This window comes from Vicia villosa, linkage group LG5, assembly GCF_029867415.1.
Source record: "Vicia villosa cultivar HV-30 ecotype Madison, WI linkage group LG5, Vvil1.0, whole genome shotgun sequence".
Lineage (NCBI taxonomy): Eukaryota > Viridiplantae > Streptophyta > Magnoliopsida > Fabales > Fabaceae > Vicia > Vicia villosa.
This window is the reverse complement of record NC_081184.1, coordinates 12,222,902-12,243,120: the sequence shown is the minus strand read 5'-3', so window position 1 is coordinate 12,243,120 and position 20,219 is coordinate 12,222,902. Positions and strand designations below refer to the sequence as shown.

General features: G+C 34.1%; 3 protein-coding genes and 2 pseudogenes across 3 annotated transcripts in view; 1 reads left to right on the top strand and 4 right to left on the bottom strand.

Annotated features, from left to right (window-relative positions):
- LOC131601339 (beta-glucosidase 11-like) overlaps window positions 1–7,788 on the bottom strand; it is a 16,596-nt gene extending 8,808 nt beyond the window's left edge. Inside the window, exon 1 of the mRNA XM_058873119.1 lies at window positions 7,536–7,788. Within this exon, the coding sequence (XP_058729102.1) occupies window positions 7,536–7,676 (141 nt within the window). The 5' untranslated portion in view covers window positions 7,677–7,788. The remainder of the gene's footprint in view (window positions 1–7,535) is intronic.
- The window catches only part of LOC131601342 (beta-glucosidase 11-like), a 21,506-nt gene extending 1,399 nt beyond the window's left edge, over window positions 1–20,107 (bottom strand). Inside the window, exons 1-8 of the mRNA XM_058873122.1 lie at window positions 20,086–20,107; window positions 1,764–1,820; window positions 1,616–1,671; window positions 1,458–1,533; window positions 1,242–1,313; window positions 927–1,014; window positions 573–828; window positions 174–289 (exon numbers count right to left, since the gene is read on the bottom strand). Coding sequence (XP_058729105.1) covers window positions 174–289; window positions 573–828; window positions 927–1,014; window positions 1,242–1,313; window positions 1,458–1,518 — 593 coding nt within the window. The 5' untranslated portion in view covers window positions 1,519–1,533; window positions 1,616–1,671; window positions 1,764–1,820; window positions 20,086–20,107. The remainder of the gene's footprint in view (window positions 1–173; window positions 290–572; window positions 829–926; window positions 1,015–1,241; window positions 1,314–1,457; window positions 1,534–1,615; window positions 1,672–1,763; window positions 1,821–20,085) is intronic.
- On the top strand, window positions 3,047–4,318 carry LOC131601447 (amidophosphoribosyltransferase, chloroplastic-like). The gene has a single exon (XM_058873257.1). The coding sequence runs from the start codon at window positions 3,047–3,049 to the stop codon at window positions 4,316–4,318; it is 1,272 nt and encodes a 423-aa protein (XP_058729240.1).
- Window positions 11,091–12,651, bottom strand: LOC131601343 (bifunctional monothiol glutaredoxin-S16, chloroplastic-like; annotated as a pseudogene).
- Window positions 16,470–20,219, bottom strand: LOC131601340 (beta-glucosidase 11-like; annotated as a pseudogene).

Sequence of the window (20,219 nt, the reverse complement as noted above, 5' to 3'; positions counted from 1 at the left end):
AAAATCAAGTCTTGTATAAAGAAATAGTTGTTCGTACTAAATTTGTAAAATAAACTTAGTGTGGAATTTTAATGGAAAGAGTTTTTTAATTTTTATATACTAAACAAATTAGAACCAATCGTATGAGTAATTTTAGAAGTAGAGATAGATATCACATTCATTTTGTTGCTTACCACCCAATATAGAAATCTTGAGCTCTATGAGTGGCAATTATGTCCTCACTAGTATTTGTTAGTGGAATCACACCTAAAACAAGGAGATTAATCCCAATAAAACCTTGTTGCTTGACCTGCAAGTACCATAGGCTGCATTATTAAACAAAAGATACTTTGATTATCATAGTGAAAAATGATATCATAACTTTCATCTAACAATAAATATCAAGAATAATCATGAACTAAATGTGAAAAGCTTTAGGCTATGTTTGGTAACACGGTGGGCCACCGTTGTAGCATTTAAGGTCTTTTTCACCTGGTATGTGTAGCTTCTGTCCCAGCATGATTTTCCGCTGTGATTTTTAAGTTTCCTAAACACACAAAGCAAAATGGTGTATGTCTGATATATTGGTTTACCTGATACTTTTTCCTATACAATCTCGCAGCTGATGCGTGTGCTAACAACATATGGTGCGCTGCCAAATATGGCTCAGTTGAAGAATTGCCTTTGGAGCAATTATATATAGAGGGAAGAGTACACCGTTGAGGCGGTAAAAATCCAAAACCATAGCCCCCTTGTGCACCCCCATTCGCCTCATTCACTGTGGTCCAATATTTAACTCTATCTCCAAACTCTTTGAAGCATACATCAGCATATGCTGTGAAGTCTTTTCTGCAATATGGCATAAAATAAATATACGAATACTAATTATAGAAAGAATGAAAGATTGCTTTTCTTATTTTGCGTTGAATATAGTTTGGGAACCATACACAATTCTTCGACTAACCCATCCTTCATATTCATCTTCAAGTGCTTGTGGTAGATCCAAATGATGCAATGTAACATGTGGTTGGATTCCTACAAATGAAGGTGGAAATTAATTGAAGTGAGTGTTGTCAAATAGTAGTTATAGCAACTAGCGGATCAGAATTCGAGCAAATTCTTAGTTCTGCAATACTCAATTTTTTGTCGATCAGTAGCTATAGAGGCTCTATAGCACTATAGTGTAACAAAATTTGAACAAACCGATATTTTCCACAATCTGCAATTGAACTTTACAATGTAAATCTAGTTTGCAAAAGAACCTTGGCTTGTTAATTCGTTGATAAGGTTGTTGTAATACTGCAGTCCCTTTGGATTTACAGGCCCTTTTCCATCTGGTATAAAATGAGATCAAGGTCAGAAGAATGATAAACAGTTGATTCAAGAAGCTACAAAATTAAAGATTCAAACAAAGTACAATCAGCTCTTGACATTATTTTAGAAATTAGTCTTGACTATGATGCAACAATCTATCATACGTGGAATAAGTCTTGACCATGATATGGAAAATCTATAGGCATCTAAACCCATTTTCACCATGAGTTTGACATCATCCTGCAAGAAATGAAACCATATATAAACCAGTCTTTTAATTTGTCAAACATGAGAGATTTTCGGTAATTCCATATCTACTGACCTTATATTTGTGATATTGATCGCATGCAATGTCGCCATTTCCCTCGAATTGTCCTGCTGCAAATTTAATTGAAATGAAGAGTTTCAATGTCTATGACTCCACAGCATGAATAAGTGTAATATAATAGAAAATAAATGAGAAAGAGCACCATTGCCAGCATGTGCAAAGGTATCCCATATGCTTGGCTTCCTGCCATCTTCATTTGCTGCACTGATAGAGGCTATAATAGTATTATTTAGTAGTACTATTATTAGTATTATTGTTATTATTATTGGGCTTTTAGTAGTGTATGGGCTTTTATATTATTAGTATCCATTAAGAATGTTATATAATGTAGTCTCATAGAGACATTTAGAATCAATCAAAAAAAAATGAAAAAGTCTTTTAGTTTCCTTTATTTTATTTAGTCAATTTTATTGTTCTTTCCCTTTTATTTTAGAAACCCTAGTTCAATAGATCTTGGTAGGAAAATCTTCCTATCAATTGGTGCTTTCATTTCGATCTCATTCCTGCTAAATGGGGTTCTGGCGTAATTTTTATGGAGTAGAAGAATCATCTTGGTGGATCTTTTCAATTGAAAAGTATTTTAGAGTCAACAATATTGCAGAGGATGAGCAGAAAATGAAGGTAGTTGCAATGGCAATGAGAGGTTGTGCTCTTAAATGGTGGCTATGGAGGATTAAACCTCATCCATCAATGTCTTGGAATACTTTCACAGAAATATTTTTTTGGCATTTTAAACCTAAATGGAGACATTTTTTCATGGATTTAGATGAGGAAATAGAAGAGGAGGAGGAGCCATATATGATTATTGAACCAACTCCTACTGTTGAAGTTAACCACAGACAAAATCATTTCATAGAAGATGGCGAAGAGGAAGAAGATGTGGACCAAAATCTGGAATCGATGAAATCTACAGATGAAATTGCTTTTCTTGAATATTTTACGGTCGAACAAGTTCCTGCAATTGATGGTGACCTAAGAGTTCTGAAGCTTTCCCCCACTGTTAAGCACAAAGAAATTCATCCGTCCTTCTCCAAAGCTTCTCCACCCTGTGGTGAAATCATATCTTCTGTATCCGTGATAATTCCTATGGCCAAACAATTTTCCAACTTCTTGGATTTTCACGACGTTGTTGATTTCATGATTCCGCCAAAACCTCCAGACACTAATTCAACCATCAAATTTCCCCATTCTCTATCGTCTTTCGTTATGTTAAAAGAGGCGAAATCGCCCTTAGCACCGCTGATGTCGATACTCGGATTCTAACATCCACCCGAAGCACCACATCCGAAACCACCTGATCAAAATGGTTTTGAGTTTTTGTGTATTGAAACAAGTGAATCAAGCTCACATGTTGCCCACAATGTGTTCGTTGAAATATCCCTGCAAACTTTTCCCTTATTTTGTTTGAACACTATTATGATTATGATGGGAATAGATTATGATGGTTCAAAGTCTGCTGATTCTGATATATTTGTTGCTTATGGTTTAGAAAAGTATGTTGCAGCGGTTGTTCATGCTGTGAAGGATGTATGTAATTGTCGGAACGTGAAGCACCCTGTGATTTGCAGCGAGAGTGGTAGGGACATTATGTCTTATCATTCAATTTTGATTTTTGAGGCTATTGGTGCAAGTACAAACACTGCTCCTTCATTGTCCTCAATTGGATTGCAGTATTTAGCAACAGGACTTTCGGAACAAGCACTTAGAGGGTATCTCCAACACCGTGGTCAAGAAGGCGCAGGAATCGTCACCGTGAATAACAACCTCCTTCAATCCATCATCGGCGTTGGTCTTGTTTCCGACGTCTTCAACGAATCTAAGCTCGATCAGTTACCCGGAAGCTTAGCGATTGGTCATGTTCGTTATTCCACTGCTGGACAATACATGCTGAAAAACATTCAACCTTTCGTTGTTGGGTACCATTTTGGTTCTGTTGGGGTTGCCCATAATGGTAATTTGGTTAACTATCGCACTTTGAGAGCTAAGCTGGAAGAAACAGGTTCAATTTTTAACAATACTTATGATACTGAAATTGTTCTTCATTTGATTTCTACTTCAAAACATAGACCTTTTATATTGAGAACTGTTGATGCATGTGAGAAGTTTGAAGGGACTTATTCTGTTGTGTTTGTTACTGAGGATAAGCTTGTTGCTGTGAGAGATCCTTTCGGGTTTCGACCTATGGTTATGGGGAGGATAAGTAATGGTGCTGTTGTTTTTGCTTCTGAGACGTGTGCTCTTGATTTGTTTGAAGCTCATTATGAGAGGAAAGTATTCCCTGGTGAGGTTGTTGTGGTTGACGATAACGGGATTCAATCGTTTTGTCTCATGTCTCATCCGCAGCCGAAGCAATGTATTTTCGAGCATAATTACTTTGCTTTGCCTAATTCTGTTGATTTTAAAGGGAAACCTGTACTCAAGCAGAATATAGGCAATTGGAAAGCTTGTCTATTTATCTTAGGCAACGAGTGCGGCGAACGGTTAGCATACTATGGCATTGCAAAAAATATTGTTACTTATCTCACCCGCAAATTACATCAAGGAAATGTATCTGCTGCAAGAAATGTCACCACTTGGAAAGGCACTTGTTATCTTTCACCACTCATTGGAGCTGTTCTAGTTGATTCTTACTGGGGGGCAATACTGGACTATTGTTGTTTTTTTCTGCTATTTATTTCATTGGGATGTATACATTAACTCTTTCTGCATCTGTTCCAGCATTGAAGCCAGCAAACTGTTTCGGTCCAGTCTGCCCTCCAACTACTCCTATACAATATGCATCCTTTGTCTTTGGCCTCTACCTGATTGAATTAGGTACTGGTGGTATTAAGAAAGCATCAAAAAAAAATAGATTGATTATTTGAGTTGGAAAAATGGGAAGGAATTGATGTGATTAAAAGTGAGTGGTTCTGTGTCCTGTCACGTAAAAAAAAAGTGTAGCTATTTTCACAAATCTAAGCCATTGAAAAAAAGCACAATCCTTGTGACATTTATTCTACTAATTAGAAGTAGAAGTTGCCACGTGCCCCTTTATCTCTCAAAAAAAAAAAAACTCCAACCATCCTTTTGTTTTATTCTAGTTTTTGCCGCGTACACATGATATGCCAAAATAATATTTCAACAAGGAATTGCCATGTGGTACCACTTTAGTTGTGAGTAACATGAAATTAGTATTGTTACTGGTGAATCAAGGATATGGTCCGAATTTAGTTTCCTATCTTCTTCTATTTTTAGAACCTTGAGGACAAGGTTCAAGTGGACCCCGCGGCAATGATAGAGGGTATAATAGTATTATTTAGTAGTACTATTATTAGTATTATTGTTATTATTATTGGGCTTTTAGTAGTGTATGGGCTTTTATATTATTAGTATCCATTAAGAATGTTATATAATGTAGTCTCATAGAGACATTTAGAATCAATCAAAAAAAAATGAAAAAGTCTTTTAGTTTCCTTTATTTTATTTAGTCAATTTTATTGTTCTTTCCCTTTTATTTTAGAAACCCTAGTTTAGGGGTGGACAACCGGTCGGTTCGGTTCGGATTCGGGCCCAAAACCTAGAACCGGACCAACCCTCGGGTGAGAAGCTTAGGCCCAATTTCCGACCGTTAGGCCTTTCAGTTCAGTCGGATCCGGTTTAGTTCGGATCGGTTAACCATGTCGGTTTTATTCGGTTAAGAATGAAATTGGGCCATATAATCTTTTAAGCCCAAATTAAAAATCTAAGTTATTTTATATTTATTTTTTTGCAGATTTATGATAACTGGGCCAGGTAAAACTTTGGCCCAACTTAAATTAGAATCTTTTTTTATATCCATTCTGAAATTAGGAAATTGAATTATTCGAACTCAAATTTTAATAAAAAAATAAATATCTTGTTAATTTTATTATTTCTTAAAATTATTAAAAAAATTTTAAAAACATAAAAAAAAGGTCCAAATGTCCATCTATTCAGATTACTCAATTTATGTTAATTGTCCATATTTTCATATCCTGTGCTGTGCTATGTAAATGTTGATGCTTTCTTCATAGTTGGAGCAAACTTATTTCTATTTCTTGATTATAATATTTTCAATCTTTATCTCTTCAATTCCTATGTTGATATTTAATGGACTTGAAGGAGACACAAGACAAAGCAATTTCCTGTAGGCTATTTCTCCTTTATTATGCTATAATAATCCATACACAACAAAATCCTACATTAAAAAAATAAAACTGTTATTAGAAAATATTCAGAAAATCAAAAAGTTTGATAAACAAATCTATGAATTAATTTTATAGAAACAACTCAACTAAATATAGTATCATACCTCTCCAAAACTCCCAAAGGAGTATCTTAGAATCATAAATCTTGTGAAACTCTACAAAACCGAGTTTGTTTCAAATTCAGAGTTAGTTTCAAATTCAAACATCCAGAGCTCCATTGTTTAAAATCATTTAACAATTAATTCTAAACTCAACATCTCAAAAACTTACTTTTTGCTCCAATTACCTTTGAAACTCCATTAATGCTGAAACCAAAAATACATGTTACTAACACTTAACAAGAGAAAACACTTAACAAGAGCAAACAGAAGGACTTCTAGCATGAAATAATAGATAAATAAGACAGCAAAAACAAATGTGTTGCTTGAAACTCATAGATCTAACAACAAAAACAAATGTGTAACTCGAAACAACATATATAATGCATTATTTAAGGTTTAAAAGATACAACCTTTCTTGATGCATTAGAGTTGTGCAGTGAACCATTAGAGTGCAGATCTGAATCTCCTTTCCAGAAGCTTTTTCAACCAAGGACATGTGGTGTTTTGAGTATTTCTTCACTGGATTCATAAATCAAAACAATTCCAAAAAATATAGTCAAAAATCACTTAGTTGAAACCTCAGATAAAAAATTACTTAAATGTAAACCTAAACTTAAATCAAAGACATACAATGTTGCAGCAAACAAAAAATTGAAAAAGTTAAGTAAGATGTGATTCTTTAGAGAAATGGGATAAAATAAACTAACCTCCTCAAGAGTATGAAGATGACAGGGGTGGCTATAAAAAGATCACAAAACACATGTTAGTGAAACAAATCAAACTCTAATAGAATACATCTATGAAATTAACAAACCACAACATATCATACCTTTCAAACAAAGAAATATTATTAATAAAAATACAACATAATCAACAACAAGGAAATATTATTATTCTTAAATATGATTCTCATCAATATCCACCATAAGTTCTATGAAACATAAGTCATAAATCATTAATCATATTATTATAAGAACGATAAACAAGAAATACATAGATCTTAAACTCAAACAAACACTACCCATAAATCACAAAAGAGTAAAAATCACATAGAAACCCACTGGTGAGACGAAACCCACTAACACAATAAGATGGCAAAAGCTGGGGATTCAGAACATAAAAAACAGTAACAATGAAGGAGACATAGGAATGCAAGCGGCGGTGAGATTTGAGGAAGGAGATTTAGGATTAGGGTTAGAAGATAGAAGGATTTATATTGTTTGAATTTGGTTTAATGGGCTGGTTGCAATTGGACTTATACTGGATTGGCATAGAAGGCCCATAAGCTTATTATTGATGTCGGTCGGATTCGGATACCGATGGGTTCAAGAATGCAAACCGTAACCGACCTAAGTAAACCGTCCCAACCCCTTTAAACCACCCGACGACCCGACGACCCGAACCGACCCTATCCAACACCTTGAAAAACACTCGGACTGTAACGGATTCGGTCGGATGATGTTTTCATGTCCACCCCTACCCTAGTTCAATAGATCTTGGTAGGAAAATCTTCCTATCATGCACCTTCGACCTTCCACATCATCAAAAATACCAAAAATTAATACAAAATTAGCTTTAGAAGGAAAATATATGTAATTGAGTTGAAACCTGATAAGCTGAAGTTCCATCACCAAACAAGAAGTTAGGAGGGAAGTCGCTTCTGGTGAATGCATTAGCAAAAGAAACTACTGATATCAATATAGCTGCAACTAACAGATGCATCACAGCAAAGGAAGAGTTTGTCAACATTAGTTATTAGTCTTGTGTTTTTAGAACATATATCAAGCATGTGACTAAATACTGAGAAGTTAAAGCTCTTTAAAGAACAAAAATCTGAACAATATGTGGATGAGAAATAAAAAAAACTGTGTATAAAGTACAATTATGCATTTCATTTCCTCTTTTAAATAAACATTTGATTATTTAAAAGTAAAAATGTTTAATAAAAAGAGATAAAGGTATAAATGAAAGAAAAAAAAATGAAAACTTCTTTGAAGATGTAAAACGACAGACAAATTAGGACAAATTGATTTTGCTAAATTAACCTTGGTAATGTTAATATTGTTACAAAATACTGTTTAGGTTTGTAGTGTAAAAATATTATTTAGGAATTAAAGCAGTGTTTTAAAAACCGGACGGTATTGGGTCACAGGTTTATTAGTTGAACCACTAGGTCACTTATCAAACTGCATGAGTAAACCAGATTAAATCGGATAACTCGGCTGAATAAACCAATCTCTATTGCAATACTATATATTTATTAAATCGGTCAAATCGGATGACTCAGTCTCTAAAAAAATATCACAACACCTACAAAATTTTAAAATTTCACAATATCATAATTTCAGATGTTTATCCTTTACATTCAAATTCTAAATATAATCATCACTCACAAGGATCATGTGGAGAAGGTTTGCAAAAACAAAGCAAACCAGCAGGGACTGCAAGCCCAAGTTGTTGAACACCATCAACAAGAGGATCAATTATTCATGGCTTCTTGCTATTAAGTCAATAGTAGGAAATAAACATGGCTAATAGATAATGGGTGCACCAATCACATGACTCATAATGTTGACATTTTTAAGAAACTTGATAAGTCCTTATACTCTAAAGTTACTATAGAAATGGAGAACATGTTGATGTCAAAAGAAAAGGTGTTGTAGCTGTTGAAACTCCCTCGGGTATCAAATACATTTCTGATGTTTTATTTGTACCTGAAATAAATCAAAGTCTTTTAAGTGTGGGACAAATGATGGAAAAGAACTATTCATTGCATTTCAAAGACATGAGATGCACTATTGTAGATCCTTTTGGATCTAAGTTAATGGCGGTTGAAATGAGAGGTAAAAGCTTTTCAGTAGAATGGAAGCAAATAACCATGCATGCATTTCCAAGTACTGTTCGTGATTCCTCCTTGTGGTATAAAAGGTTGGGTCACTTTAGTTACTCAACCTTAAAACAAATGCGTTCTCATGATTTTGTTGAAAATTTACCAGTCATTGATGATGTTGTTGACATTTGTGATGTATGTCAATTTGGAAAACAAAGTAAATTATCATCCCCTGCTACGTCAACATGGAGGGCTTCTGAAAAGTTACAGCTAATACACACTGATGTGTGTGGTCTGATGCCAACGACATCTCTAAATGGCAACAAGTATTTTCTGCTATTTATTGATGATTTTACAAGGATGAGTTGGGTATTTTTTCTAAGGCAGAAGTCAAATGTGTTTGCTGCATTTCAGAGTTTCAAACTTATGGTTGAAATAGAGGCTGATTGTCAAAATAAAAAGCCCAGGTCTGATAATGGTACTGAGTATACAGCAGGAGAATTTAAAACTTTTTGTGAGCAAGCTGGAATCCAACATCAATTTACTGTTCCTTACACTCCTCAACAAAATGGAGTGAGTGAAAGGAAGAACAGGACAGTCATGGAGATGGCTCGATGTTTGCTTTTTGAGAAAGATATTCCTAAAATCTTTTGGGTTGAGGCTGTCAACACCTCAGTGTACTTGCTGAATTTGTTGCCTACCAAAGCCTTGAAGGAAAAAATACCCTTTGAAGCATGCTATAAAAGAAAGTCGTTTGTTCAACATTTAAAGATATTTGAAAGTGTGTGCTACGTCCATGTTCCGAATGTGAAAAGAGATATATTAGAAACAAAGTCTATGATCGGTATATTTTTGGGGTACAACGGTAACTCCAAAGCGTATCGAATTTATATTTTGGAGACCAAAAATTTTTTGGTTAGGGGAGATGTGAAATTTGATGAGTTCTCTAAATGGAATTGGGAGAAAAATCAAGCTGAAGGTTCAAGTAAGATGTTGCCTATGGAAGATAGTTTGGAGGATCAAAATTCAGAAGACGGAGGAGAAAATTATGATAGTGATGCTGATTTTCCAACCCGAGGTACTAAAACCTTAGATGATATTTATGTCAGGTGCAATATAGCTACACTAGAGCCTACACGGTATGCTGAAGCTGCTAATGTTAAGGGATGAAAAGTTGTCTTTCAGGAGGAGATGAAGATGATGGAGAAAAATCAAATATGGCATCTTGTAGACAAAGGAAACCCGTTTGGAGCATTGCAATTCAGAAAATCAAATTGCACATATAATGGCCAAAACTCTTTTCAAGAAAAAGTTTGAAGAATTGAATCAATGTATGGAGTATTCAAGAAAAATAACAAGGAGAAGTGTTAGAAATTGATATTTTTGTAACATATCAATTACTTTACTTGTTGTTACTTTGCTTGTTGTTGTTACTTTACTTTACTTTACTTTACTTGTTGTTGCTATAATGATTAGATTATTGTGTGTTAAGATAGTAAGAGTAGACCAAAGTTAGTGATATCTACTATTTAGAATAGATTTATTTTGGATTTTATTTTCACTCTAATAAGCAAACTTATTGTTTGGCTCTATATATTTTGTAGTAGTTTTCAGCTTTATGTAATTCAACACATAACCTTTTCCTCCAAAAAAAGACTTTATTATTTTGTGCTTTCTATTCATCTCTTCTACACCACTTTAACATCACTTTTATTTTTCTTACATTGTTTCAAATTAAATTTGAATAAAGTCTAATTATATTTTAATTATATTTATTAAAAAAAATCATGAAAACGGCGTTATTTTTTGCGGAAAAAAAAATAACATGCATTTGAACCGCCGGTTCTCACCGATTCAATAGCATACCCGATCCAACAATCAGACTAGACCGATGACTCCTCCGGTTTCCGGTCTTACCGGCCAGTTCGGTTTGATTTTTAAAATACAGAATTTAAGTGTTGTTACCAAATTAACCTTGGCAATATGAAGAGGGTTCAACTAGGAGAATCCTTAAATAAAATTCAGTATTCAAGGGTTTGATCCTTGGCCATAGATACCTTGAGTGCACTAGAAAAATATTTTACAAAGGCTGTAAAAGACAAATGTACAACACATATGATAAAAAAAAAAAAAGATAAAGGGTTGTTACCAAATTAATCTTGGCAATATGAAGAGGGTTCAACTAGGAGAATCCTTAAAAAAATCTCTGTACTCAAGGGTTTGATCCATGCCCATAGATACCCTAAGCGCACTAGAAAAATATTTTACAAAGGCTGTAAAAGACAAATATACAGCACATATGAAAGAAGAAGAAAAAAAAGCATTTTCTACTATGGTTGAAATAAAATATAGACATTGAAAAAGCCACTGGTTAAAAATCAATACAACAAGACATAACAAGACATGACCAGTATTTCCCCTTCCCTTAATGTTCCACACATTCTACTCCTAGCTAGCTAGTTTCTCATTTCAAAAGAATGCCTAAAAATGCAAGTTCACTTGTACACAGCACAGTCACTTATGTTTTGAACAAACCAGCCACTTCACCTTTCTCATGCATGGAGGACAATACATCACAACCACCAACAAGTTCACCATTCAAAAATATCTGAGGGAATATCTCCCTCAATCCGTAGTTATAATCTTCATCCACACATCCATAGTTATAATCTCCTTTTCGAGAATACCTATCACCTTTAGTGAGAATCCACATAACAGGCGTCGTGGCGCGGTTCTTGATACCTTGATGAATGCAACCAACTACTTTGTTCTCTTTAACCAACTTGTCGACAAGCTCTTCAAGTGACTTAGTCGGAAGTCATAGAAAATAACAAACGCTAAACCTAAAATAAAAAATAAGATTGCAAACACAAACCTAGAATAAAACACGAGGTGGCAAGCGCAAAACCTATCCCATAAACCTAGAATAAAAAATAGGATTGCAAGTGCAAACACGAGGTTGCGCTCGTTGCAAACGCAAAACCTGTCACATAAACTAGAATCCACCGGAACAAAGAAAACTTCAAATTCAAATTTTACCGAAAACAAAGAAACCTTATTGGACCTTAAATCCAAAACATGATTAAATAAAACAGATAAAATAGAAATAGCTTAAATATTAAATTGCTTTCTCATTCGATACATCATCTGGCGCGTGACGACGAGGTATTGATCGAGGCTTCTTCTTAGGTCGTCTTTTCCAAATGGATTTTCCGGGTTGATTACCAGGTGGATAATTGCCTTTGGTTACTACGTATTCTTTAATCCATGACTTCCATGCTTGGGTTAGAGCTTCCATGTCAGGTCCATCCACTAACCCAACCTACACCAAACAATTCAACAATGAAAATTCGTCACACAGTTCAATTCAAAACCCAGAGTCCTTCACTGAGAATCTTACCTTAACGGAATCACAAAGATCTGGAATCTTTTTCCGGCGCGCCGAAATAGAGGCAGCAATGTGAAGCGACAAACCGATGAAATGAAGCTCACCGTCCTTGTCATACAAAGCAAAAACTCCTGCTACCTGAGGCGATTTTTCGGTGGATCCGTAGTTTTCCGGAGTCACTGTCACCAATTCGGTGTCGCTGAGGTTTTTCACTGCCATGGCCACCAGCGATGTATAGGGTTTGAGGGAAATTGGGCGGAGGTTTGAAGAGGAGTTGGGGTGTAAATTGAATGAAAGGGTAGGGGTATTTCGGGGATGAAAAGAGGGGGAACGGTGGAAAGAGAGAAGTTGTGTAGAAGAAAGGTTGGTGATGGAAGCCATTGATAGAGTGAGTGAGAAAGTGAAATGGGATCGAAGAAGTTTCTAGTAATAGGGATGCGTTTGTTTCGGTGATATCAATGTGGAAACTTCACTCCCAAATTAAATTTATCTATAATCTATAATTTCGGTGATATCAATGTGGAAACTCCACTCCAAATTAAATTTAAAGGTTGTTTATTCATAAAGTATTTCAAGTAGGGGTGTTCGCGGTGCGGTTTGGGCGGTTTTGACGAAAAAAATCATCCGAACCGCAAGAGAAAAAATCGTGCGGTTTGGTTTGGTTCGGTTGGGTTTTAAAAAAAATCTGAACCAAACCAAACCAAACTAATGCGGTTTGATTCGATTCGGTTGGTTTGATTTTTTACAAATATTTTATTGAACCATACATATACATATAGATGACAACATAACTTTGTATTTAGACATTCAAACACTGTCAAATAACAAAACTCGTCATATTTAGACAACAACTTTCTATTTAATTTGTAAAAATTAAATTAAACAAAAATGGAATAATAAACATAAAATAATAGTATAAAACAATATAAAAATTATTAGAATGAAAAAAAATATAGAAGAGACGAGAGATTAGTGAAGGTGAAAAAGAAAAAACAAAATAGTTGAGAGATTAGAGAAGAATATGTGCGATAAAAACGAAACTGAAATAGAGAATATTTGCGTAAAAACGAGAAGGTAAAAAGGAAAGAATATAAGATAGTAAAGATTATAGAAAAAGAGGGAAGATGTATGTGGTAAAGAATACGCGATAATGCTATTAGAGATTTGAGAAGATGAGGACTAAAATCATGTGTAAGGATGAGAAAATTGTTCGTAATCATAAGGTTAAGGTATTATATATTTAAGTTTGGGTTGGATGTGAGTTAAGTAAAAGTTAGGTTGTAACATAATGCGGTTTGATTCGGTTTACAAAATACAAACCGCAAACCGAACCGAACCGTGCGGTTTTGTTAAAAGATGACCCAAACTAATCCGAAACAAATGTGGTTTTTTGCGGTTTCGGTTTGGTTTGGTTTGGTTTGCCGTCTTCTATTGGGTTGGTTTGGTTTTGAACACCCCTAATTTCAAGCATAAGATTTGTGGGATATTAGATTGAACTCTAGTATGGCCGAAGGGTAGTTTCTTGGTTCAACAGGATTAAGCATGAAGTCGAAGATTGTTCACATGCTTGTGTCGAAGATGCTAGGGTTGTTAGCATGTTAAATTAGGTTTTAGTGTTTAAACCCTAATTTGTTAAGTTAGCTTGTTTATTAAGTTGGCTTGTGTAATGGGCCTTGTGGAAAAAGCTCATTAGTTAGTATGTTAGGTTTTATTATAAATAGCATACTAGTCTCTCATCTTGCTAAGCTGCAAATCCTAATTTAGGGTGAGAGAAGTTATTTGTTATTCTTGTAAACTTGTAATTTTGTTTTAAGAGAAAGTAAAAGAATAGCAGTTATAACTAATTCTTGTGTTATTCTTATCTTCCCTAATTCCTATTATACTTTGTTCTTGACATCGTTTTTCACAACAAGATCTACTACATAAACACACAATAAGGTATCTAAGCATTAAAAATTTCATTGGTTGTGAAATCTGACACCTTGTCCCAAAAGTCAGGAAAAGGTATTGATTTTGATGTTTTAGACGTGATAATAGAAAGATTCATCAACGACGAGAGAGGACCCTCCATCAAAAGAAGATGAAGACATTCTCGATGATAAAGAGGAAAGTTTACCTGAGGATGAAAAACACGAGACATCGAACTAGCTATCTCAATATTGGACAATCGCAAATGATCATTTGGGTCTTTTATATTTTAAAGTTGCAAGTATGTTTCAGAGCTGTACCATATTCAATGTCATGTTAGAAACAATTTCCTTCTTTTCAGGCATAAAACGACGTGTAATGGGATGATCGGCTAACTTGTGACACATGTCATGATTATGTGTTCCACAAATCATACTAAATCTCCATTTATTACTTGGCAAAAGATATTCACACAACTTAAAAGGACAATCACATTTTCTCGAATCTGTGTCGTCTCTTTTCAACTTCTGGAGAAGAGTTGTGTACTTGTCACTTTTTCGCATTTCAGTATCACAAATGCAAGTCTTCTATCAGAACCATGATCATACATTCTTATTAGAATGTTGAATCCCAATTTGGATGCTTCCGTTCCGACCATTGGAGCATATGAGCACAAACATTAAACTCGTGTTCGTTTGTAAATTGGTTGCCAACATCTAATACTTTGACATCAACGAGTTTAACATCCCCATACACAATAGGTTTGGAAACAATATCAAGGTGTGTCATATATAAGGCAAACAATAACAAAAAATATTTATGAAAACATTACCAAATTGAACGATGAACTATTCTGAAAATAGACTTTCGAATGACCTCTAACTAAAAAACGAAATTTTTGGACGCAGCGTAACTTTTTTCAGCTCAAATACCAAATTAATATGAGCAATGAGGAATGAAATACATGAACGTTACCTTAAATTGCAACTTCTGTTACTCGTGTTGATGTGATGAAACACAAGAATGAAGTGTTGGATTGCAAAACTTAATTGAGAGTTGAAGGATGTTTTTTAAAATTTTAGAGAAAAAATGGGTGTTTCATCACGAGGAAGAAGAACATGCAAAATGTTGTTTATTAAAACTCCCGCTTGACAATTTCGGAAAAGCACTTTTGAAATTGTAAGTGACATGCTAATGTGACATGTTTTCAAATTTCCGCTTCATAAATTTGGAAATATACATCTCAATTTGTCAGTGAGTTGTTAAATTAAAAAATTCATTGATGAGGTGGGTCCATAGATATATTTTTCGACTAAATTTTGAAAGAAAAAAAAAAGAGGTGAGTCTCAGTTAGAACGTCCGAAAATGCACTTCCAAATTTTCAAGAGCATTTTCGAATTTCCATATGATAGATACTTCTATATCATTTAGAGTGGGAGAAACAATTCTCAATTCTTAAGTAACTTGTTTTTATCATGATAGTTGAACATAGATACTAAGTATCTTGTTGCTATCATCATCATTAAACATAGATACTTTAAGATTATGTTTGAGAGTTTGGAGAGGAGGGGGTGAAGGCTTCCGAAAACGAAAAAGTTTAAAAAATCTAAAAAAATATTTGACATTTTTTTAAAAAATGATTTTTTTTAGAATGATAAAAGAGTGATTATCATTATTAAATTTTTAATTGTCAAAATAGTATAACATCCTAAAAGATATTTGGAAAATTTATGTAAGCCCTCCAAAACCTTCCTTCACTATATTTTTTAAGTTCTTCCATTTTATAAGGTTTTTGGTGTTATGAATAAATCAAACCCTCCTACCCAAAATCTTTTTATTCTTTTCACCCAATTCTTTCTATATTCCAAAACCCTCCACTCTCTTCTCCTCCAAACTCTTAAACAAAGCCTAAATCTCCTTCGCACACAAGATTAAATTTATTTTTTCTCCTCCTAAATCTCCTTCGCACACAAGAATAAATTTATTTTTTAGTAGTATTTAAAAGAATAAGACGATCATATTACATTTCAATCACACTCAATTCATTTTTTTAAAAACATTTTATTATCTCCTATAAACAGTCTTATCCTCATAATCCTCTATCCAAACATGCCCTTAATACACTAAAAGAATACTTTGCAAAGGCTTATAAAGCAGCCATTTTCTTCTATGGAATTGAAATAAAATATTCGTATAAATTTTTTCTCTGTCTCTTTGTACCCTTGAATTTAGAAGACTAATACAACTGTAACCCAAAAAAGACTAATGCAACAAGACAAAGCAGAACTATACTCACTCCTAACTAATCCTTTATTTCAAAAAAATGCCTAAAAGTGCAGATCACTATCACAATTAGAACTACTCGAACATTAATTTTGAGAGCCTGCTAAGCCATATAACATTAGAATATCAAAAGTGATGCAGACTTAGCAATATTTAAGACTGTAAATATTTCTATCAGACATATCTTTATACACAAGTTTTATCAGGAATATAATATACCAACATATATTTATATAATCCATACAACTTTCTCTCACATGGTCACACAAAGAACCAAATTATTACCAAGAAAAGAAAGAGAGGAGGCTACTTGACACAGAACTAATTACTTTACGCGGCAATATGAATTAAGGGAGTGTTGGCAAGTACAGATGAATTATCCTCAGTTTTCATGGTGATCTTTAAGTTCATAGATCTATTGTTTAGAAAATTTGAGTACCACACAGCAGAAAGTTTAGGTTGTCTCCTCAAGGTTGGATCTTCAAAATGTACGTAATAAAGACCAAAACTTCCTTCATATCCATTCAGTAATTCAAATACATCTAAAAAGGCCCATACAAAGTAACCTCTAATATTCAGTCCATTCCTATCAATGTGACCGTAAAAACCATTTCATTAGAATTCAAGAAAAAAATGATAAATATTTGATTTCTACAATGTATGCATTCATTAGAAATAGAATAGAACAGAAACAAGAGAGTATAGATGTACCTCAACATATCAAGCATGCCCCCTATGTATTCATGCATATACCACACTCTTGGCCAGTCATCTAATGATGAATTCCTACGTGTTTGTTGACCTGAGAAGTTCAAATATTCATCATAAACCATCAAGATTTTTATGTTATTGATATAAGTACAAGTAGAAACACACTTAGGTTGTACCAGATATTTTAAAGGCTAAACCTAATTGGTATCCAAAACTTAAAACTCAAGAAATAATGAAGAATCACAACTTCAAGATTAACAAAGAAAAGAAATGACAATCTTGCCTCTGGTATCATAACTTTTCTATCTGATTAGCAAAAAAAAAAAACTTACCACTAGTAGAAAATACGAAAGTGTGTCGAAAAATGGTACAACCCAGGTATGAAAAATATGAACGAATAAAATCAAGGATCAGGAGGGACATTGTGTCTATCGGTATTGTTGCCATATAAAGGAAGGCGTACCATTTTCGTGAATGTAAATGGGAAAATTGCCAAAATTGTTCTTCAATGAATGAAGCATCCCTTGCAAAATCCATGGTGTAACTGGAAACTAAACAAGCAAATCAGGCTAGTAAGTGGAATAAAAGTAACAACAATGATCATATTCTAGTTTTACCTCTTCTGTAAATGTACCATTTCCAGAGTAGGCTACAATCATGTAAAAAAAACATTAATAGATTAAAGATCCTCAAAGTTGAAGAAAAAACAATTTCAGTAAATCTCGTGCTGCGGCATACGAAGTGGTGAAAAAACATGTTCATTAGAGAAATTATCGCAATCAATAAATTTATGGATGTGATTTCATCATATAATAAAGAGACATGCATGTGTATGTTACTTGTTCAATTTCAACATCGAGTTGGTTTCGCAATCAAAATTACTGTGGTAAATGACAGAGAAATAATCATACGCTTAAACTCCACGGCCATATCTGCTATGTAGTCTCTATTCTTTTTAAGCAGGCTGCCAGGGTTGTTCTTAATATAAAATGAGATGTAAAAATTGACTCCAAGAAAGTCTAATGAACCCTTAACCAGACTTGATTCTCTACTTGTGAATAAAGGAAGTCTTGAGCCAACATTCTTTTTCATGGTGCTAGGATATTCTCCAAACATTAAGGGATTCAGAAACCTATCACAAAAATGCAGAGAAAAAAAATCAAGTCTTGTAATTCATTATTGTATAAAGAAATAATTGTTCATACTAAATCGGTAAAATAATCTTAGCGTGGAATGTTTATGGAAAGAGTTTTTTAATTTTTATATACTATACAAAGTAGAACCAATCACATGTGTGATTTTAGAAGTAGAGATAGATATCACATGCATTTTGTTGCTTACCACCCAATATTGAAGTCTTGAGCTCTTAGTGGCAATTATGTCCTCACTAGTATTTGTTAGTGGAATAACACCATAAATAAGGAGATTAAACCCAATAAAACCTTGTTGCTTGACCTGCAAGTACCACAGGTTGCATTATTAAACAAAAGATACGTTCATTATCATAGTGAAAAATGATTACATAACTATCATCTTACATAATATCGAGAATAATCATGACCTAAATGCAAAAAGCTTTAGCCTATGTTTGGTAACACACTAGGCCACCACTGCTGCACGTTTAAGGCCTTTTTCACTGTGATTTTGAGAAGCTGGTGTGTGTAGCTTTTGTACCACTATGATTTTCCATCATGATTTTTAAGTTTCCCAAACACACACTTAGATGATTGACAAAGCAAAATGGTGTATGTCTCATATATTGGTTTACCTGATACTTCTTCCTATACAATCTCGCAGCTGATGCATGTGCTAACAACATATGATGCGCTACCAAATATGGTTCGGTTGAAGAATTGCCATCGGAGCAACTATATAGAGAGAGAAGAGTACACCTTTGAAGTGGTGAAAGTCCGAAACCATAGCCCCCGGATGCACCCTCATTCGCCTCATTCACTGTGGTCCAATATTTAACTCTATCTCCAAACTCTTTGAAGCATACATCTGCATATGCTGTGAAGTCTTTTCTGCAATATAGCATAAAATAAATATACAAATATTAGTTATAGAAAGACTGTTTTTCTTATTTTGTGTTGAATATAGTTTGGGAACCATACACAATTCTTCGACTAACCCATCCTTCATATTCATCGTACAGTGCTTGTGGTAGATCCCAATGATGCAATGTAACATGTGGTTGGATTCCTACAAATGAAGGTGGAAATTAACTGAATTGAATATTGTCAATAGTAGTTAAAGCTAGCGGGTCAGAATTTGAACAAATTCTTAGTTCTGCAATACTCTATTTAGAACAAAGGGTTGTCAATTAGTAGCTATAGAGGCACTATAGCGTAACATAATTTGAGCAAACCGATATTTTCCACAATCTGCAATTGAACTTTACAATGTAAATCTAGTTTGCAAAAGAACCTTGGCTTGTTAACTCGTTGATAAGGTTGTTGTAATACTGCAGTCCCTTCGAATTTATAGGCCCTTTCCCATCTGGTATAACAATAACAAAAAGTTGATTCGAGAAGCTAGAATAATTACTTCTCTTACTCCATGATCATATACAACAAACTATCATACCTGGAATAAGTCTCGACCATGATATGGAAAATCTATAGGCATCTAAGCCCATTTTCGCCATGAGTTTGACATCATCCTGCAAGAAATGAAATCCTACGTAAACCAGTCTTTTGATATGTCAAACATAAGAGATTTGCTTCATTCCATTTCTACTGACCTTATATTTGTGATATTGATCGCATGCAACGTCGCCATTTCCCTCAAATTGTCCTGCTGTAAATTTAATTGAAATGAAGAGTTTCAATGTCTATGACTTCACAGCATGAATAAGTGTAATATAATAGAAAATAAATGAGAAAGATCACCATTTCCAGCATGTGCAAAGGTATCCCATATGCTTGGCTTCCTGCCATCTTCATCTGCTGCACCTTCTACCTTTCACATCATCAAAAATACCAAAAATTAATGCAAAATTAGCTTTAGAAGGAAAATATATGTAATTGAGTTGAAACCTGATAAGCTGAAGTTCCAGCACCAAACAAGAAGTTAGGAGGGAAGTCATTTCTGGTGAATGCATTAGCAAAAGAAAATACTGATATCAATACAGCTGCAACTAATAGATGCATCACAGCAAAGGAAGAAACAG

Coding starts and splice junctions, on each gene's coding strand:
- LOC131601447 (XM_058873257.1), top strand. CDS start 3,047: ATGGGAATAGATTATGATGGTTCAAAGTCTGCTGATTCTGATATATTT.